This window comes from Barbus barbus (genome assembly GCF_936440315.1).
Source record: "Barbus barbus genome assembly, chromosome: 22".
Taxonomy (NCBI): Eukaryota; Metazoa; Chordata; class Actinopteri; order Cypriniformes; family Cyprinidae; genus Barbus; species Barbus barbus.
The window spans coordinates 23058648-23079669 of record NC_136750.1 but is presented as its reverse complement, the minus strand read 5'-3'; the positions used below and the strand labels follow the sequence as shown (position 1 = coordinate 23079669).

Genomic DNA, 21022 nt, shown 5'->3' with positions numbered 1-21022 from the left:
GATACGGTTGGTTTTCCTCATTAGTTCCACAGTGTCAGATATAATTCCAAGATAGTTTCTTATCTTATTTCCTTGCACAGGGCCAGTGAAGTTCTCATGATTGTTGTTAACATTATATTGAGTGCTGATATGTCAAATAATTAAGATTTAATATAGACAAAGTGTATAGAATTTAAACAGTCTAGACAAGTTTTGATATTTGACCTCTGTTTTACAATAGAAAGGTTGTTGGTAAGAGAGAGTACTTTCTTTACTTTATTTCTTTTGAGTGAACTGTGATTCCTCTTTTATTGATTGTTTTTCCGAAATAATTGGTAAATAATATTAAGGAAACTTAATTAAAAGTAATGTTACTCAGTTTATATGCTACCATTCAAATGTTTGGGATCGGTATGATTTTTGAAAACAATAAAAACGTAAATACGTAAAAAAATGCAAAAAAAAAACTAATTTAACAATTGATGTTTAAACTATTTTAATGTATTTCAAAATGTAATTTATTCCTATGATTGCAATGCTGAATTTTTAGTCTTCAGTATTACACGATCCTTCAGAAATCATTCTAATATGCTTTGACTAATAATATTTATTTTGAATTTCTTTGAATAGAAAAAAACAGCATTTATTTAAAATAGAAATCTTTAGCAACATTACTGCATTATTTTATAAGCAAACATGTCTTTACTGTTACTTATAAACAAGTTAATGCATCCTTTGCTGAATAAAAGTGATAAAAAAATTGCACTGGCCCTATGCTTTTGAATGGTAGTATACTCTACATCAGTGGTCGGCAACAGGCGGCCCGCGGGCCAAAACTGGCCCGCCAGCAATAATATCTGGCCTGCGCCTGCAGTCAGATTATTTTGATAGCGGCTGGTTCTGAAATAGATCTGTCATGACAGCAACAGTTTCTCACAATCAGAGTACGTGAGCGGAGTGGGGTGATTTTGAATGAAGCGAGGAGCAAATGTTTTTACAAGTCGGAGCGTCGTGGTTTTCACTCGCTCCACCACCGCTCCATCCCTAGTACAATTCATGCCAACAGCCCATAATATAACTGCATATTTAGCAAGAATTCACGTTAAACATATTTAGCTAGCTTGATAGAGAAGAATCACTCAAATCTGAAAGAATGTGAAGGTAGTTCTCAAGGAATTAGTTTTTTCCTATAGGCCTACTGAATGTTTTCAGCTGATTTAAACAAGTACTACAACACTTATTCACAGGCAATCGCTTTCTCAATAATGCATTCAAACAAATGTAATCTTAACAGTGCTACTTCATCTGTATCCGATTTCGAATGAGCAGAAATCTCTAAGAAATGCATCGATCCGTAGGTAAAACGTACTGTTATTTTCATTACAAACTAAATTTGCACTGCAAAAAGCAGCAATTATACCTTTTAATGCTGACAACCATGTTATTAGCTCATGTGGTAGGAAAAAAAGTTTGCACACTAGTGTTCCAATAAGCCATGTTGAAACTTATATATATTTTATTTTTTTATATACGTTATGAACAGAACTGTGATATTTCAAACCTACTGAAGTGATTATTAAATGCTCGGAGCGCTGAGGGAATATTGTTGACACTCCACTCCGCTCACATATACCCCTTTTCCACCTAAGCAGTTCCAGTGCTGGTTCGGAGCCAGAGCCTAGTTTCAAACCGGTTCTTTGTTTTTCGACACACAAAGCGCCAGCTCCGAATCAGAAAAAGCGGTTCGTAAGTAGCACCAAAACATTGCTGGGCTAGAAGGAAGAACCGCTTGCATCAGGGACTGGGGGCGGGGTTACCGTGACCAACAAGACGAACAGAAACTTGGACCGCCATATTTGAAATAGCAGCTAAACGCTAACGCGTTTGATTCGCCGAGTTTGGATGCCGATGTAGGTTCGCAAAGCCATGAACATCAATAGCAACGCAACGTCCACCATTGCTGATAGTTTGTTTAGGCTTGTTCGGGATAGATCGACGCTGCGCGGACCGGTCGGTGCGAGGCATAACGGGGTGCTGCGGGAGCGACTGGAAAGCAGACGGCTCTTTATGCTTTTGGATCGCTCTCGCGGTGCTTTAGTGTGTTGTGTGCCGATCGATCGATCTGCGTGGCGCTGATGCACCTCGAACAAGCCAGTTGTGGCGCGCTACCGAACCGAAACATGAAACGTATTGTGACGTAAGACCTGGCTCTGTATTGGCTCTCTAGCTTGTGGAAAAGCAACCGGTTCTTAAAGCGCTCGCCAGTCGAACCAACTAAGAACCGGCTATAGCACTGGCTCTGAACTAGCACCTGGAACTGCTTTGGTGGAAAAGGGGTAATAGGCTACTCTGCCGTACACCGCCACACAAATGTGGCTTTTTATTAACGACTGTCCTACTACAGGATTTAACACAGAGTAACAGTTCACTACCAGTTACAAAAGACTCTGCAACAGTCTATCAGGCAATTGTAGTTGTAATTTTTATCAATTAATTTCTTAAATTATCCTATGACTATGTTCTGGCCCGTCATCTAGTGGCAAACTTACTTGCTGACCCCTGCTCTGCATTCAGTATATCTGGCGCAGAATAGAGTACACATTTAAAGTTCTTTCAGCCAATAGAATCACTTTGGGGTCTGAGGGAAATAGGAATCTTTGAAGGAAAAGAAACTTGCACAATGCTGATTGTGTGCCGCAGGAAGCCATTTTGGCTCATTTTCATGCAAATTCATAAAATATAGGCTTGTCCTACGGAAATAGACAGACTGCAACAAAATTGTGTCTGATCTCTATTTCCTCTTGACATTAATAATAAGTAACCTGGTATTAGTCTAGGAAACAGTTGCGAGAGACAGCCGTTATGCGGTTAAATAATTAAAACTATCCAAAAGGTGCCAACAGGAAAGACTGCGAGCGGCAAGGCCTCTCTGAAGCATAGATAAATTGGTTTTCTCTGACTTAATTACAGGGTTATGATTTTCAACCGATGCAAAGAGCTGCTTTTTGTGCCTTATTATGATAATAAATTAGATTTTATGTATTGCATTGCTGAGGCATGATAATTTATGGAAATTAAGCCAAGGTAGTGCTTCCTGTTACCTTGGTTATGCAGTTTAGTTCTCATGCAGTGAACTCTTTAAGTGTGAAAGAGATAGGGGATGGATCTGGGAGTGTGTGTGGTGTGTCCGTACACTTGACTGCTGATACCACACAAAGAGCTTTGATGATTCTCACAGTCTTTGCTTAAGCTTACAGTAATCAAATGAACGTTTGTCTGAACACATGCTCCTCAATACTCAGTGGCTGAATAAACTTTGCACAGCTTGGCACATCTTTGCTTATGGGAGTCTCAGTTGGAAACAGCATTGTTCTAAGAGGTCCTAGTATCCCATCTTGTCCAGCTAAATTGCCTCCCTCTAACCAGGGGGTCCTTAAGCAGGTTCCAAATGGTACATAGACCTAAGTTTAGTATGCTCCATAGATATATATATCTAGATGCCTCATTATGGACTGTTTCTATGGGCCGCGATATGTAAGCCAGCTGCCATTTTTGGAGCGGTCTGCAAATCTTTGAGTGCATTGACTGTGTGAGTCTACAACAGCTAGTTATACGCTTGTATATCTTTGAATATTCATTGATTATTATGGTGAATGCGAGATGGCTGACACTTCAACATATCTGGAGCGGTCAAATAGGGAATCTACACATATCTATGGTCTGCTCGTCACTCCACGGAAGAGAGGGGCGAAGTCAGCAGAGCTCACTGGCATTTAAAGCAACATTGACTAGATCAGCATGCTGAAAACAGAGCTGATTTTAACAGGGTAAAGAAGGTGTTTTTTACACTACCATTGAGAAATTTGAACCAAAGTATGTTATAGACTTTTTATTAAGATCCTAAAGAATCATATCAACTTGTGTAAAATGGGCATCTGATGACGCCTTTAAAATATTAATATTAATATGTATATTTAAGGGGAAATAAGGTACAAGAATGTACCTTTTAGCTTTTGTACCTTAAGGTACCACCCCAGTGACACTTTTTTCTGAGAGTGTATAAAACGGAAATTATGATAATAAAAAAACACACACACAAAAGAAACAAAAACAAATCTAATAACAAATGGTGCAATTGCACATACTCTTACATTATTTTCTTTTATTAATCAGGGGTTTTTTTCACCATAATGTCTGTTCTTTTTGCTCTATATAAAATATTGCAACAATACAATTGTTAACATGAGATAACAATAATTTTACATCATTTATTAAGTTTGGTTAATGGTGTTAATTTCCATATAAACTACTTTCTGCATCACTGAGCCAGTAGATGGCGACAAACTCAATGATTGAATCATTGAGTCATTCGTTCCACCAATTTGTTCAGAACAATTATTCATTTAGGTATAACTAAGTGTCTTTGTCAGTCGGTCAGTAAATCATTCACAAAATTGATTCTCGGAATCATTAATGTGCGATCGTGTGTGAATCTTTGAATTGTTTACTCAAGCAGTTTGTTTGAAACACAGATTCATTCAAGAACGCCATTACTACGTATGTGTTTCTTGAAGACGACAACATTTTTTGCTGTGGCTTTGCTTGGAACTATACTTTTAGTTTTTTTGGAAAAATTAGAAATAACTGGCAATATTATGACCAATAAATTGATATTGTATGTAAAACAGATAAAGACATTTAGTATTGCTTGAATATATTTAATTTGTATTAGTTAGCATAACATAAAAAACATCTAAATACATGAATATGTATAATTATTATGTTATATAATTTGTCATCACAAGAATAATTACATTTAAAAGTATATTAAAATAGAAAAATGTTAAAACGTTTAAATTGCAATATTATTTTGTAATATTAATGTTTTAACTTTATTTTTGATCAAATGAATGCAGCTTTGTTGAGCACAAGAGACTGCTTTTAAAAACATTTTAAAAAGCATATAAAATATAAAAGTATATATGTAAGTATTTGGTAACATAAATGTAGTTTATACTTTAAAATGTAAGTAGCTGGCAACTTGACAAGCTGCCTTTTCGATGTTGATTCCCCAACCATGGAGAAAGTGTGTGTGTGTGTATACTGAACCTGTGAAGGCTGTCAGAGGGTTAAGCAACAGAGTGAGATGAATGGTCAGCGAGCGACAGTCTGAACTTTAACGAGGAGTTAATGGACAGGCTGGCAGAACGGACTGCACCCACAGAAGGGGTCTGATTCCCTCTGAGTCTGACCATGGCTGATTGATGGGCCGTCTCCCCCTGTTTATATTTTCCTGCCTCCCTGTCACATTTATTTCCTTTGTACAGCTCTTTCTGCCAATTTGAAACCGAAATATCTGCAGGGGTGACGATGGCAATTTGTCCCAGACATGAGAGCGGAGGGAGAGTTTATGACACAGCTGTTTTTCATCAACCTCTGCATCTTCGCGCACTGATCTGGGGTCCGGAGGATGCACATGTGGGAGTTGAGTTCAGTTCAGCCAGTGTGAATGAATCCCACAGAGAGATGAACTTACAATGGGAATGATGCTGCGTTTGGGAAAAGCGATTTTCTTTGACTTTCTCCCTCAATTTTTATTGTATCTTCACTCAGAAAGAGATGTCCAGTTCCAAACCACAATGCTATTGCATTTCAATGTCTAAAAGTAATATCCTAATAGGTGCATCCATCCTATTTTACAAACACAGGATGGTCAGCATTAGTGTAAGTGTGCCACTTCGTCCCTGCAGATGTATGTTTGCTGATAAAGAGGCCCGTTTTTTTGGGCTATAGCATGAAACTCAGCTCAACAGAACCGTATAAAGAGAGCACACATTAATATTTGAACAAGGTTTCACATCAAGTCTAAAGTTTCACAAAAAAAAAAAAAAAAAGCTCAAGAATGTTTGTGTGTTCTCTTAATTTACTTATTGCAGTTTAGTTTAATGCTGTTAGCAGAAAAGGTGTTGTGCAGTTTAAATCCACCTTTTATTATTTGCTTCTATGTAACATGGATCTTTAGTGGAGAAATTGTTGGTTTACACAGTCCACAGTTCAACTTGTGAGACAGCACTGGTTTCTCCTCACATGGATCCACTCCTTAGCACAGACCAGGAATGAAAGGAACAGAATTTATGTACAAAGATGCCAGAATGACCCTCCAGCAGCAGAGCACCCCTGTTCTCTATTAGAAGGTAACGTGAAGAAAAGCCCCTCTGGCCTCCGTGCCCTCGCAGTGATGCAGAAGCATAAATATGCACCGCACCACGGGCCCTCTCCAGGCCTGACACATCATGAAAGGGTAAGGGAGTAAAAATTATATGAAAAAGTGGCTCAAGGAGAGGCATTTCTTACATTTTAGATTGCGGTGAAGAAGTAGTCTTTTTTCTCTCTCTATTTATGGGTTGAAGGCCAATGCCCTAACCTGGTGAAGTGAGCTTTTGTGAGCAGTTGCTATTGTGCACTTGTGGCTGAAATAGAGTTTTTTTGTTTTTGGCTTTAGGAACAGAAATTCTTAGACTAGTCTTACAAGTAAGTCATTTTTATTTTTTTATTTCTTTCATGAAAACTTTCTATAACTTTTTAAGTTAGTTACTATACATAAAAACTTTTTGAATCTAAGAAGTACGATTGATTACCGCTTGAATAAATGCTAGTTCAGGGCTGTCCAAACTCGGTCCTGGAGGGCCGGTGTCCTGCAGAGTTTAGCTCCAACCCTAATTAAGCACAACTGAAGCTGCTAATCAAGCTCTTACTAGACATACTAGAAACTTCCATGCAGGTGTGTTGAGGCAAGTTGGAGCTAAACTCTGCAGGACACCGGCCCTCCAGGACCGAGTTTGGATAGCCCTGTGCTAGTTGGTTAGACTAGTTCTTAAGACATTGTCTTAATCTATTGGCTAAATCTGTTGGCTAAGTTTATGCAACTGGCCTCAGCTTTAAGGAACATTAGCATAGGGTTGTACATGGACATCTAATGAATTGTTAAATGTGTCAAGTGACATGCTAAACACACTTTTTTTTTATTTTGGATGAAAATATTTTATAACATTTCATGTCATTTTGTTTTATTCTGACTTAAATGGCATAATTTGAATCCATAAAAATATCCTTATAATAGAAATATGAGTGTTTTAAATAATACGGTCAAATTCTTTCTAAAGCATTGTGCATTAGTCATGGTACTAATCATTATTATATTGTTAATACCTTTTTTTCTCATCATGTGTTTGTAAAAAGTATATATTTTAATTAAAAGCATTTAACTATTGCAGGGATTCCCAGACTTTTTTTTTAAGATGGACCCCATTGAACCTCTAAAATATTTACTTGAAGTACCCCTGACATTGTAAGTTAAAAGGTTAGTTTACCCCAAAATGAAAATTCTGTCATTATTTACTCCGTTGATGTTATTTCAAGCCTGCATACTGGATAGGAGCAACATTAGGGTGAGTAAATGTTGACAGAATTTTCATTTTGGGTGAACTATCCCTTTAATATTCAAATAATTTAATTACACATTTGCATGTTCCCGACTCTCTGATGTCAGTTAATGGTCACAACATGCAGGTAAACAACTAAAATATTTAATCTTTTTAGTAGTGTTACATTTGAACTGTTTTTATTTTCATTTCAATTTTTTACGATTGAATTCATTATTAGCTTTTCATAAACTCACAAACTCCCTACAGTTCCCTTGCAAACTCCCAGGGATTTGCAAACCCTGAATTAACATTATGATGCTCATTCGCTGTCTATCTTTAATAAGATCTTTTATTAACGAGCAATATTGTTGATGAGATTAACAACTGTACACATGCACACAAATGCAATTTTAAGTGGGTAGTTATTTCTGTATGCTTTTCCTGCATGTGTCTGAAACAATTGCTGTCAGAGACTGGAGCCCTGATACTGTAGCCAGAAAAATATCTCTGTGCATAAAGCAAGAGACCCATGATGCCCTGCATCAGGATTAATGACCGAGCTACACTCAAGACTGGCCACACACTCACAAGCTTACTTTTTAACAGACTAAATTGAATGCTGATGAAACTTTTGAGTCTTTCATCCTTTCGCTGTGGACTTTGGGACTAGAGAAGGTCCGACCCAGATTCTCCTTTAGACATGCATTTTTTTTCTGCATCGTTTCTAGTGTATGGACAACTTTGGCCAATAAGGCAAGGACTTTGTTGTACCCTTAGTTGTGTTGTTGTAATTTGTGTCATAGTGTGACAATGTGTGGAAATGAAAACGCCTACATCAGCCGAAGCTTTGATTACGGTTGAAAAGTCTTTGACAGCTTATTTATGGTCATTAGCACATATCATTACAGATAACATTAATTTGCATAATGTGTTTTTAATGACACACTAATGACATTGAGAGGAGGCTGATTGAGAGAAGCGCAGTGTGTGTAGATTAGAAAAAAAGCATTGTTAATAAAATAATTTTGTACAATATGTATGATCAAGCATCTAGGCCACACCCCCTTTGCAAACTTTAAGGCTGTCTGATTAATGGCTTTGTAGAAGGTCTGATAAACAGATTCAAGAAATAAAATATCCATTTGTTTTGTGTCAGTATGAATTGCAAGTTCATCTAAGTATTTTAGAGTGTGCTGTCGAAAAAGAAATGGAGTATTGTCAGAGCCATGAGGCTGAACACCAGGACAACACATGCAAAAAATAAAAAATAATAATGAAAAAAATGGCCTTGACTTATGTGGGTGTGCGTGTGTGTTTATTCATGTGTGTTAATAGATCACCTGAACATTTATAGTCAAAGGCATTGAAAACAGATGGTTTAAAAAAATAATAATAAAAGATTTGTATGATTATTATAGTAGGCTATATTAAAGAAAAAAACATGCTATTCTGATATTTGTGCTTTGCATACTTTTTACAGTATATGTGCGCTAGTGAATTGCACTTTGCTGGACATAAAGCCAGACATAAAGCCATTGACTGCATTTACAGCCATTGTGTCACACTCCCGGCTGGAATTGAGTTCTCTAACAAATGCCAGCTGATTTTACAGGAGAATTACAAACTATTCTCTTGCACATCTGAGTCAGGATGTGAGGTATTTGTACCCAGAGCAGCGTGATGATAATCTCATGCTAGCTTGTTTCATAAAGCTTGTCTGCGTGAATCAGAGAACATTTCCCTGAGATGCGATAGAATGCTGATAAGCTAGAATTGCTTTGTGAAAGGTGTTTTTTTTGCTGTCGAAAGGGAGTGCAATGGGGAACAATGGAGCTACTGTAAAAGCTATCCTATTTTGGGTCTCAACTGGTGTCAAAATGTCTTTTGGCATTTCATTTGGTGTGTTTGTTTTTTATTTAAATCAGCAACTCAATTCCAAATTTCAGCACTACCGCAACTGCTTTTATACAGTCGTACATCCACACATGCTTAGGTGTTCTGGAGGTCATGCGCATGATATCATCACATGGTTACCCAATTACAAAACGGCTCATTACTCTTAGAGGTGTCGCTGCAGGTCATGTATTACCCCTACATGTTTCAGGGGCTCTTCTTGCTCCATTTCTGCTTATTTCACTTTCAACTGACCTTCCTGATAACCCATCACCACTCTGTAGTGCTAATGCTTGAGCTCATGTTGCTTAATGGTTAAAAATCTGCTCTGGGAACCAAAAGGTTGTAGGTTCGAATGCCGCAAGGGGTAATCCATGAACTGTCAGCATTGTGTTCTTAAGAAAAGTACTCGGGTAGTCTGAGGGGATTATCCCTGTAAAAAGTGGTCAAATAAACTGAAAGAGATTTTGAAACTATAAAAGCAAGACTCATTCTAAAAGCTGCATGTGTAACTGTTAATGGTCATGTGTGCCTTTCAGGTTCACTGTATTGAGAGACCCAGCAGACTGGCTGATCGTGAACTCCTTCAAAGGCAATGTCACCACCAGAGCCATACTGGACCGCGAGTCTCCACACGTTCACAACAACCAGTACACCGCTCTCTTCATGGCCACAGATAACGGTAGGACTTTTTACATGGGATGTTATCCACTGAGGTCAAATGTGATATAATAACCTCTGATGTGTGGTAATGTGAGATGTGATTTAGTCACTCATCAAAGTGTTGGGCAGTAACTAGTTACTAGTAATTTAGTTACTGCAATAATATTACTTTTTGCAGTAACTAGTAGTGTAACTAATTACTAATAAGATTTCAGTAATAATATTACAGTTACTATTCATGAAACAGCTTAGTTACTTAGTTACTTTTGATGCCTCAACCCCGCTGATTTAAAATCTAACAGTCAAATAATTCCTAGATTTATTTTCGTAATTTTCACGACTCCCACATGCATGTGATGTCCCCAGTGCAAGCTTGGAATATGGAAAAGCTTACATTCAGAAGATAGAAATATTGCATTATATTCATTTCGTCAGGAAAAAAGATGATCTGAACACTGTTGTGTAAGTTGTGGCTTTGCTCTGGCATAACATCCCACCCACATCCCTCTAATCAGCATGTACATTATATTACTATAATTAAACATCTTTTTGGAAAATTAAAAAGTTTCTTACAAACTTATTTGATTTGATAAAATACATAAAATATAATTGTATATGGGTAACGGAAAAATTACTTCAAGCTACACATGACAATTAATGAGATTAATACAACACTTCTACTTGAATGTCACTATCAATCACTATTGAGTGTTTGTAATAACTTCTGACTGCGATCCAATGTGGATTTTGTTCATATGATGAGGCAGAAATATGTTGTTAGTAACATTCTAGACAAATTATATGTGGAAGATACACAGTTGCAAGTTCTGTGGGACGTGAAAAAAAAGTAATGTAACTAGTAGTGTAACTAATTACTGTTGCCAGAAAGTAATAAGTACAGTAACAATATTACTTTTGAAAGGAGTAACTAGTAACGAGTAATATATTACATTATTTGAGTAACTAGCCCAACACTTCTCATCACTATGTTTACTGCGTAACAAATCACTCGTTCTGATATTTAGTGGGGAAATGTGGGAGATGAAGGTCAAAGAGCCTATCAAGAACATGCTGGGACATATACAACCCTAAAATCGAAAGGAAAATAATACATAAAATATATTTTTGAGAAATAAATAAGTTTGTTGCAGTGATTTTCCTTTACTTAGAAGAAGTGAAGTGAAGTGTAGCCAAGTAGTTCAGACCCATACTTTGGTGCCTTGCTCAAGGGTCTCACCTCAGTCATGATATTGAAGGTGGAAGAGAGCGCTGTACATTCACACACCCCACCAACAATCCCTGCTAGACCTGAGACTCAAACCCACGACCTTCGGGTTACTATCCATTAGGCCACGACTGCCCCCTTAGGATTTATATAGTCCTTTTCCAAAGTCGTAAATACATATTATTGGAGTATGTTTTACAGGAAAATACAGTTTGTTTTTAAAAAATGTTTAATTTGATGTGTTACTTGCCATGTCTTTTTAATTATCATTTGTAATTATCTTTGTAATTTCTACACACACACACACACACACACACATATATATATATATATATATATATATACTGTGTCTGTGTGTGTGTGTGTGTGTGTGTATATATATATATATATATATATATATATAGAGAGAGAGAGAGAATTGTAAATATATTAAAATGTCTTGGTACATTACATTTCACAATTGGGTTTCATTTTGGAGAAATGTTATAAAAATAGACTTCATAATAGATCTACTTTTTTGCTTTTTCTTTTGTTTTTGTGAGCAAACACAATCTGAACAAGTCTTTATGAGATTTTCCCTTCAACAATGCATTGTTCAATGAAATAGCATTGTCAAAAGCAAGGTCTCGGCATGTTTCTGAGATGTCAGATCAAGTGGCCTGATGTTACTTGTATCACTGACACATTTCACTGTGTAAAATGTTATGATGTGCCTAAAAGAAGGCCAGCCAATGGAGCGGCTAGCTTCCTGTGCTAATAATTGGCACTAAACCTTATATAAATGGCATAGACATTGCAAATACAAAGCGATTATTCTTTTGTCTCCTCAATTGCCGTCGAAACTATGCCAATATCACGGTGAGTCTTTTTCTAGGGTTCTTTATGCAAGTCATCAGCCGTGCTTAAAACGGCTGAGGTGGCGTGGCCACAGATTATTCTCTTGCCACAGGAAATTACACGCTTCTGCAGGTCAGAGAACACAGTCTTTGCATTAGCGCTCTTTGGGAAGTATAGTAATTTCTCTCACTTGGCATAAACAACATTTAATTAACCTCTGAATGATTCACTTCTCAATGTCACATCATCTGACAGGGACACTCAGAGGTATTAGAAGAAGAAATGTTCCCCTTCTCTTTCTTTTCTCTCACTCTCTTTTGGTATGTTTGTTTGTCGGTAGAAGGAGGTTAGATGTGGCATTGAGAGATGGCAGATCCATTAAATGAAACAAGCCAATCAAAACACAGTTCAGAAGTGCCCATATTTAGTTTTTCAATATGTGATTTCATACTGTGCAAATTCATATTCATACATGCTTTTAAGGGAGAATCGGTAAAGGCTGAATGCACTTCGCTCAGGCTGTGTTTGGAATAGCGTACAACCATGCTACTCTTATTATTTTTGCAGTGTGCATACTGTGTGGGATACAGTATGCAAATGTGCATGCAATGCAAGACTCAAATGACCCACATTTGACAAATTGTGAAGCACACTGCACTGTATACCTTAAAGGTGCCATAGAATGGAAAATTGTCTTTACCTTGGCATAGTTGAATAATAAGAGTTCTGTACGTAGAAATGACATACAGTGAGCCTCAAACACCATTGTTTCCTCCTCCTTATGTAAATCTCATGAATAAAAAAGGCCACTGAAAAATAGGCGAATCAGAACATAACACAGACTGTTTGTGCGATCGCGAATCTCGAAATTGAAAGTAAATCTGACACTGAAAGATTATGCATTCCAAAGCAGTTTCAATGCCCAGCATATTAATAGCGGCTCCCTGATGCCCACATTGTATTTACAGTATAATTACCCAACGATATAACTGCTCAAGAAAGTATTTGAAAATATATTTTCCTCACTGTGTTTCCTTCCTGTGAGCTACTGAAATGAGTGCACTGTGATACAGCCAATCAGAGCAGAGCTCAAAATTGAGCCGCACTGTGAAACAGCCAGTCAGAGCAGAGCTCAACATTATTATTCATGACCCTTCCAAATAAGCCAATAACAGACCGTTTCATTCTGGGGAGAAATCTTAGGGTTGTAAATCGACATGTAAAACGGTTTCTGGAGAATTTTTGCCCTTACCTAAGCCACATACCTTCTATGTAGATATAAGAGAACAATTTAAAATATTGTATCAATGCATTCTATGGCATCTTTAATATAGTGTGTTTGAACTACCATTTTCAGTGAGAATAGTTTGCCACAACATTTTTTATTTATTTTATTATTTTTAGCATCTCTTTCTTGAATCGTTTTTTACTGGACTGCCAAAAGTCAACATGAAACGGCATTTACAACCCATTTTTCATCTATAATGTGACATGTTTCTGAGTGAAATACGATACAAGAAAATAAAAGTAGGACAGCAATTGATTTTATCTGTTGGTAATGCATTGATTTAGATGAAATTGTCAGACTCAATAATTAACTGCAAACTCCATTACAAAAGAAAAAAATCTTTATTTTGAAAAGTTTGGAGTTGGTAAGTTCACATTTAAAATTTTATCAAATATTTATGTTGCAAATAAATGCTTTTTTTATTAATTACAAGTAACATTGACTTTATGAATGTCCTTTCTGTCTTTTGACCAAATGAATGCATCCTTGCTGAATAAAACTATTAAATTATTTGAAAAATTAAAATAAATAAATAAAATGTGTGTATATATATGACTTTACATTATCCTTTACATATTGCATATTGTAATATACACCGTATAAAGTATTTCACTCTATACAGCCTCACTATATCTGTATATCTTTCTTTCCTCATTTTCTCTTCACATATTATTTAGTCAACAAGGTTTGGATGAGATGTGCTCATTTCAGCACATGTATATCCAGCACTGTTGACTCTGAGCAGGTCTTCCTGTCATCACCACCTTCCCCAATTCACAGTCTTTCTCTCTCTCTCTCTCTCTCTGTTTCGCATGAGGGAATTGGGGAGTGTGAGAGATGTTGATTTTAGGCTAAATTGCTTTCTGTGATCGTGAGGAAAGCTAGATTGCAAGGCCAAAGAAATGCAAGTGGCTTCGTTTCCAATGGAGTGGATATCAAGACAGGTGAACCAAAGAGCAAATAACATATAAGAATTGCACAGCTCAGACATCAATCTGAGTATATATGCAAATCCAAGTTTAACTTAAGATCGATAACGGTTTGATTTCATACTCGTAATAAGTTATTAATCATTGTTTGCTGAAGTTTTGAAAAGGTTACGGTGACTGCAGCTATGTGTCATATTTCAGAGTTGTTATTTGCATTGAGATGTACTGTAGACATTTCAGATGCAGACCAGAGGCAATAAATTTCAATAAATGTCAAATGCCCAAAATAATGTTTGCTTTGAGGTCACTTGCTGCATTATCTTTCTCTGTTTACTGGTTCACTTGAATCAGGTGGGAGAAGTTGCCTTATTTTCATTCAGCAAGAATGCATGGTTAAAGTGACAATAAGGACATTTATAATTTAAAAAAAGGAATCATTTTACATAAATTCTGATCTTTTTTTATTCATCAAAAAATCCATACAATGGCTTTTTGTGGTGAACTGATTGAAATTTAAAATGTATATTCACTGAGAGTTCAGTATGGAAGTAGACATCTCTGATTTGTAATCAATTGATTCTTTTGAATCACTTTTTTTTTCAGTGAATCACTTCAGTGATCAGTGTTGTAGTTGAGACCATGAAAATATGTCTAGAGCTGGTCTCGACTACAGCACTACATTTGATCCAGTTCACAAAACCAGTCTAAATGATTTAGTTTTTGAGTTCAACTCAATGACACAAAGATGATCACTGAATAATGACTTAAAATTATCCAAAGTTATTGGATGGCTTTAGAAGACCTTGAATTGAACACACAAGACTTTTAAACCACTTTTATGATACTTCTGTGTTGCTTTTATTTTTATGTTAGAGATTCGACCCACAAGTCCTTATTCACTTTCACTATATTTAAAATAGTGACCATTGTTTTTCTTCAAAAATTAACCTTTTGTATTTCACATGACAAAAAGTCATGCATGTTCAGAACAACATAAGAGTGAGTGAATGATGAAAAAGATAATTTCTTTGAGGAACTATACTTTTCAATTTCAGTTTTTCTTTTCTTCAATTTAAGTCAATAGAAAAGCTTGTCTTCCAGACACTCATGTTGTTTGAAGCAAATCTCTGTCTAATATTTGTCTTTGATATATATTATGCGGTGAAGCTTTGTATCAGCGCTTCAAACACAGTGCTAACATTATGCTTTCCTCCTTTTGTGTGGCAGTACGGATGTGTGTACAGTGCTGTTTCCCTGGTATCCCAGGCAGATCTAGTCTATCGCAGACTCCCTATTCCTTGACAATCTGTCCGATGATTGCATGACATGAAAGTCACAGTGGTCACTAACAGGCTATCGATCTAGACTGGAGTCCCATGTCTTTATTTCAAGGGCTTAGATGAGTGTTGCCTCTCTCTCTCTGTCTGACCGCTGACCACAGAGAAGACGAGAGCGCTGATTGAACAAGAATGATAGAAGGGAGAGGGAAAATGAGAAGATGCTGAACAGATAGAGGAGAGTGTAGATAAGACTGGGTGGAGAGTTGATAGTCTGTGTGCGCTTGTAAACTATTTTCTACCCTTGTGTATTTACACATATTAACTGCATTAAAAGAATAGATCACTCAAATTACTAAGATCATTTTCTCTCCCCATAGCATTCCAACCCCGTATTAATATAGTTTTAATTTAGTAAAATTAATTTAGTAATTTATAGTTTTATAGTTGTCTGTAAAGTACAACCATATATAATACACACACACAAAAGGCCTATAAAGCAATATTTTTTCTTATTATTTTGACATTATTGAGAAAATATGAACAGCTCTAATAATGTGGGTTTGCAGGAATGGTGCTTAGAGTGTGTGGGAAGAAAATCCTTTTAGGTCCAGAACATAGACTAAAATTATGTGATAGCAGTATGGAAAAATCAGTCTTACCAACCTCTAACCTGCAGTTGAAATAAATGGATCCATTTTGCAGCTCCCAGTGTGTGAAGTTGCAGACTCACTGGAGTGGTGGGGAGCTGCTGAAGTGCAACACTTTTTTGAGCCTGGTGGGCTCAGTCTTGTCTGTCAGCCTGAGGTTAATGATTCAAGTCTTACAACACCTGCTGGAGCTCGGCTCAGAAGCGTGGAGATGGAGGGGCTGCGCTATTTCAACATTGGCAGAGGGTCTGTCATTTAGAGGGCCTAATCAGTTGTTTCAGTGTGAGACACAGGGAAATTTTTCTTGTTCCTTCATTTCTCACTGCGCCAGCAGATGTTCACCCATTCCATCACTCTTTAGGGGGTGTGTGTGTAATCCGCCCACCATGTTTATGTCCTGTTTTCTATGGAAGTTTGGTTAGCTGCATTAACTTGTGCTCATATTACTCTTTTCTTATGTTCATACAGCCCTTGCAGAATCTGTAAGATGTTTAGACAAATAAACCTATATAATTTTGGAAGAAAAAAAATGTTTCTTAGAAAGATGCACACTAAGGCTGCATTTATTTGATTAAAAATAATACCATATATATATATATATATATATATATATATATATATATATATATATATATATATATATATATATATATATATATAATTTAAATGTTTTTATTCTAATATTTTTTTTTATTTAATTTATTCCTGTGACTGTAAAACTAAATTTCCAGCAGCCATTATTCTGGTCTTTAATCTCACATGATCCTTCAGAAATCATTCTAATATACTAATGTGGTGCTCAATTATGATTGGTATTCAGACATTATTAATAGTATTATCAGTTTTTGCTGCTTATTTTTATTTATTTATTTATTTGTAGAAATTTCAGGATTCTTTGATGATTTGAATGTTCATAAGAACAGAATTTATTTGAAATAGAAATATTTTGTAACATTATAAATGTCTTTACTGTTACCTTTAATCAATTTAATGTGTCCTTCTGGAACGAACGAACGAAAGAACGATAGATAGATAGATAGATAGATAGATAGATAGATAGATAGATAGATAGATAGATAGATAGATAGATAGATAGATAGATAGATAGATAGATAGATAGATAGATAGATAGATAGATAGATAGATAGATAGATAGATAGATAGATAGATAGATAGATAGATAGATGTTCTGACATAAGGCTAAAATTACATTTCCTTCTCAACTTGCTGCTTATTCAGTGATTTTGCTCCCTCCTTCAAAGGAAGAATGTGCCTTATTGAAGAAGTCTCCTATGTAGGGCACATATTCCTGTCCCTAGATATATAAATACATACCATAAATACCATCAGATAGCTCAACACCACTCTTATACAGACCAGCATGCGGTTGTCACATGCTGTGCTTTCATGTTATGTCACAGTTGCCCACATCTATGCATTTCATTTATATACTCAACTGCTGATGTGCACTTGTCATTTAGGTACAGGCAATGTATTATCAGGAATGTTGCTGCACAATATAAAAGGCTCTTTATGTATGCATGAGAAGTTTGCTTGGAGCATTAGCATATGCCTCTGAGACCTTTGAACATCCGCATTGTAGAGGGAGGAACTGCATTCATCGCTCCAGTGCTACCAATCTAACTCCAGGGCACCTTTTTGGATAACATGATGTTTTCTAGTATTCGGCCTCCGCACCTGCCCTAGTTTTGTGCAGAGATTGTTGTTTAGTCCTTGCTAATCTAATGTAAAATTGTTGATATTATTGTAGCCAGTGTATTAGAATTGGACAACTATTTGGTGACCCACATTTTTCAAAATATCATCTTTTGTTCAGCAGAAAATAGAAACTCATACAGGTTTATAAAATAATGACAGAATTATCATATTTGGGTGAACTATCCCTAAGAAGTTAACAAGAATGCGCAATTCTTGAAAAAAATCTCCTCCAATTTCACAAATATTTTCTTAAGATCAACTTATTTTCTTAAGAATAAAATATCAGTAATGCCTCAAAAATCTTTATTTATTTGTGTTTGTTTGAGCATGACATTAAGAACATTATCTGTCATTGAATAAATTACTTTCTGGAAATCATTTGGTTAACACAGGAAAAGAAAAGAGACAAACATTATGGAACTAAATATTTTGGTAGTTATGTGTATTATGTTGGACATTATATATATATTTTTTTTTTTTAATGCTTAATATTTAAAAACGTTTTTAAAGTCCATCTATTACAAGAAGAAGAAAAGACAAGAACATTCTTATTATAAATATGCATATTCTATCTATCTAAGAATTGTCTTAGTCTAAGAATTGAATTATAATTTATTCTCATTTATAATAGGAATGTTTTGTGAATGTGGTGAGCATCTTGTGACTTCAGTGCCATTCAGATAAATGTTTGTTGTGATTTGTTTTTTCTTTTTTTCTTTGAATTGTTCAGGGTTTCATTTTTAGATATTTCTATCCTTTACCAATCTCAGAGCAACAGTTAATGTTTGCCTGTGCCACCGTCTTGTCCATAATTGGTGCTCTCCAATTTAGACACTTTTCTTTTGGAGAAGAGCTTCAATTAAGGGACAGATGTCAGCGGAGAGGTGTTTCATTCCCTGCAGATCCTCTTTGGCACTGTACTTTGAAGTAGAATGAAGATTTTCAAAGTAGCACAAGGGGCCACAAGAGGTCTATCCATTTCTCCAGCCAGGATAATGGCATCGGTATGAGATCTTCCCAGAAAGCCAAAGACATCATGGTTCTTATCATCCAGAGCTTTGGTTTCTCCACTGCTTCTCACTCTGCTCGCTCTTAAAAGTCAAAACAAGTCCAACTCCTCTGGCTCTCAAGGGCTGTAAGATAAAAGGAGGGTTGACTTCTGTGAACATTTTTGTGATAAAACATGCTCTTTGAGATTGAAGAGATGCTTTTACCATGGAGAGTGTTGCCTGTTTTATAGGACTTGTGGAGAACAAGTGCTTTGGTTGGTTGCTTTACCAAGCTAATAAGACACAGGAAAACACGCTACACACTCTTGAATTATCATCCCTGTCTGATGGGCTAAATTGACACTGATTGGTTTCTGCAGACACTAGGGAATCTTTTTTTTGTCTCTGGACTTTGAAGTCTGAAGTGCCAGTGGAAGAACATTCGTATCTCTAATAACGCAACTCCTGTCACGTCCACTTGTGTGGCTTTCAAGAGGGAAATAGAACTTAATCACATATACTCTCTTCATACAATAGAGGACTTTGGCGTAAAGAACGATGTCAGGCCCTGATTCAATGCTATATACTGATGAGCAGAGTATATAAAAGCAGAGTTGGAGAGTTCCTTCACTCCAAGTTTCTCATTAAAAGGAACCCATGAGGCTAATCAGAAGCTTTTGTTCTAGAGGGACATGCAGGTTTAATCGGCTCTTCATTGTCAGGATCCAGCTGAACTTCCCGTGAAGCAAGAGGGCCTGACTTTAATTGCAGATCAATTTTCTTCCTTGTTAAGTTGATGGTGTCGACGGCTATATGTGGTCGTGTGTTGGATTGTTTCTCTACAGTCCCTCTTGGGCTGATTGAGAAATCAGAGGTTGCTGGAAGGGAAGCATGTCAGAATCCTCTTTCGAAGATTAAGTGTATGTCATGTTAATTGTTTTTCAATAGGTTATTATTCTGTAAATTTGTGCAGTATTCATAAGCCTTCTGAATATAACCTCCCTTGTGAGGTTGTTGATTTTATTGTTCTCACATTTTCATAATTTTATCTTAAATAAATAGCACAAGCATACTGTTTTATACACACACACACACAAACACATACTGTTCAAAAGTTTGAGGTATAATGATACAAAAGATTTCAATATCAAGAATCCTAGAAATATTTATCATGTTTTCCACAAAAATATTCATCATGAACTCTTTACTGTGATCGATGTTGTCCAAATCAGCATATTAGAATAATTTCTGAAGGTTAATGTGAGACTGAAGACTGGTGTAATGGCTGCTGAAAATTCAACATTGTCATCAAAGGAATAATTACATTTGAAAATGTATATAAATAAAAAAATAATGAAAAGATTAAAATTACAATAATATTTCACAAAATTACTGTTCTGCCATGTTTTTGATCAAATAAATAGCCTTGGTAAACAGCAAGTAAGAAAAGGAAATAAAGTATTTCCCTCCACAAAGAAAAAAATCTACTTTTGAACAATAGTATATGTATATATAAATCTACTGTGACATTTTGTGGTTGGCAAATGTTATTACAATAGTCCATAGTTAATGTGATGTTCCACTAAAAAGCACCTTGGGACCAGTTAGTGAAGTTATTTTTGAGAAACGCTGTAGCATCATTTGTCATTCATTTTGCATCCAATGCAAAGACATTTTTAATGTGACTTCCAAAGTTTTCATGCATGTTTAAAAACTTTTTGTGGCTTCTCCACATCTAAAAATAGGACATTTAAGGGCATTGATGAATCGAACAAGCTTAGTATGCTTTTTTTAAAGAAATTCGAAAGTTAATGTGCTGTTAAAGTACGCTTGTGTAAGTGGTTTTATTCCTATAGATCTTTGCACTGAAGCTATGAAATCTCAGCATGCCAAAGCAGAGTGAGAAAAGAGCCATCTGCTCGAGTCCTGTGTGTCCTCTCAGAGTCTGTCTCACGGCATGACCACTGCAGTGAGCAACCACACACTCCACATCCCCACTGCGCCTTCCAATCTGACTCAGACACCCTCCTGATTACATCCCATTCACATCCTTGAGCTCAACTCTGTCTTTATTGTTTCTTTTTTTAAAGAGTTTTCTAAGAATTGTTAGCTATTTAGCCCATTTCTCTAATAGTTCAAGAGTTCTAAT

At 36.1% G+C, this 21022-nt stretch overlaps 1 protein-coding gene across 3 annotated transcripts in view; it reads left to right on the top strand.

Annotated features, from left to right (window-relative positions):
- The window catches only part of LOC306888196 (cadherin-13-like), a 345271-nt gene that overhangs the window by 305436 nt on the left and 18813 nt on the right, over positions 1-21022 (top strand). For all 3 annotated transcript variants that reach the window (XM_079446382.1, XM_079446381.1, XM_079446380.1), the window contains exon 11: positions 9836-9978. In XM_079446382.1, coding sequence (XP_079302508.1) covers positions 9836-9978 — 143 coding nt within the window. The remainder of the gene's footprint in view (positions 1-9835; positions 9979-21022) is intronic.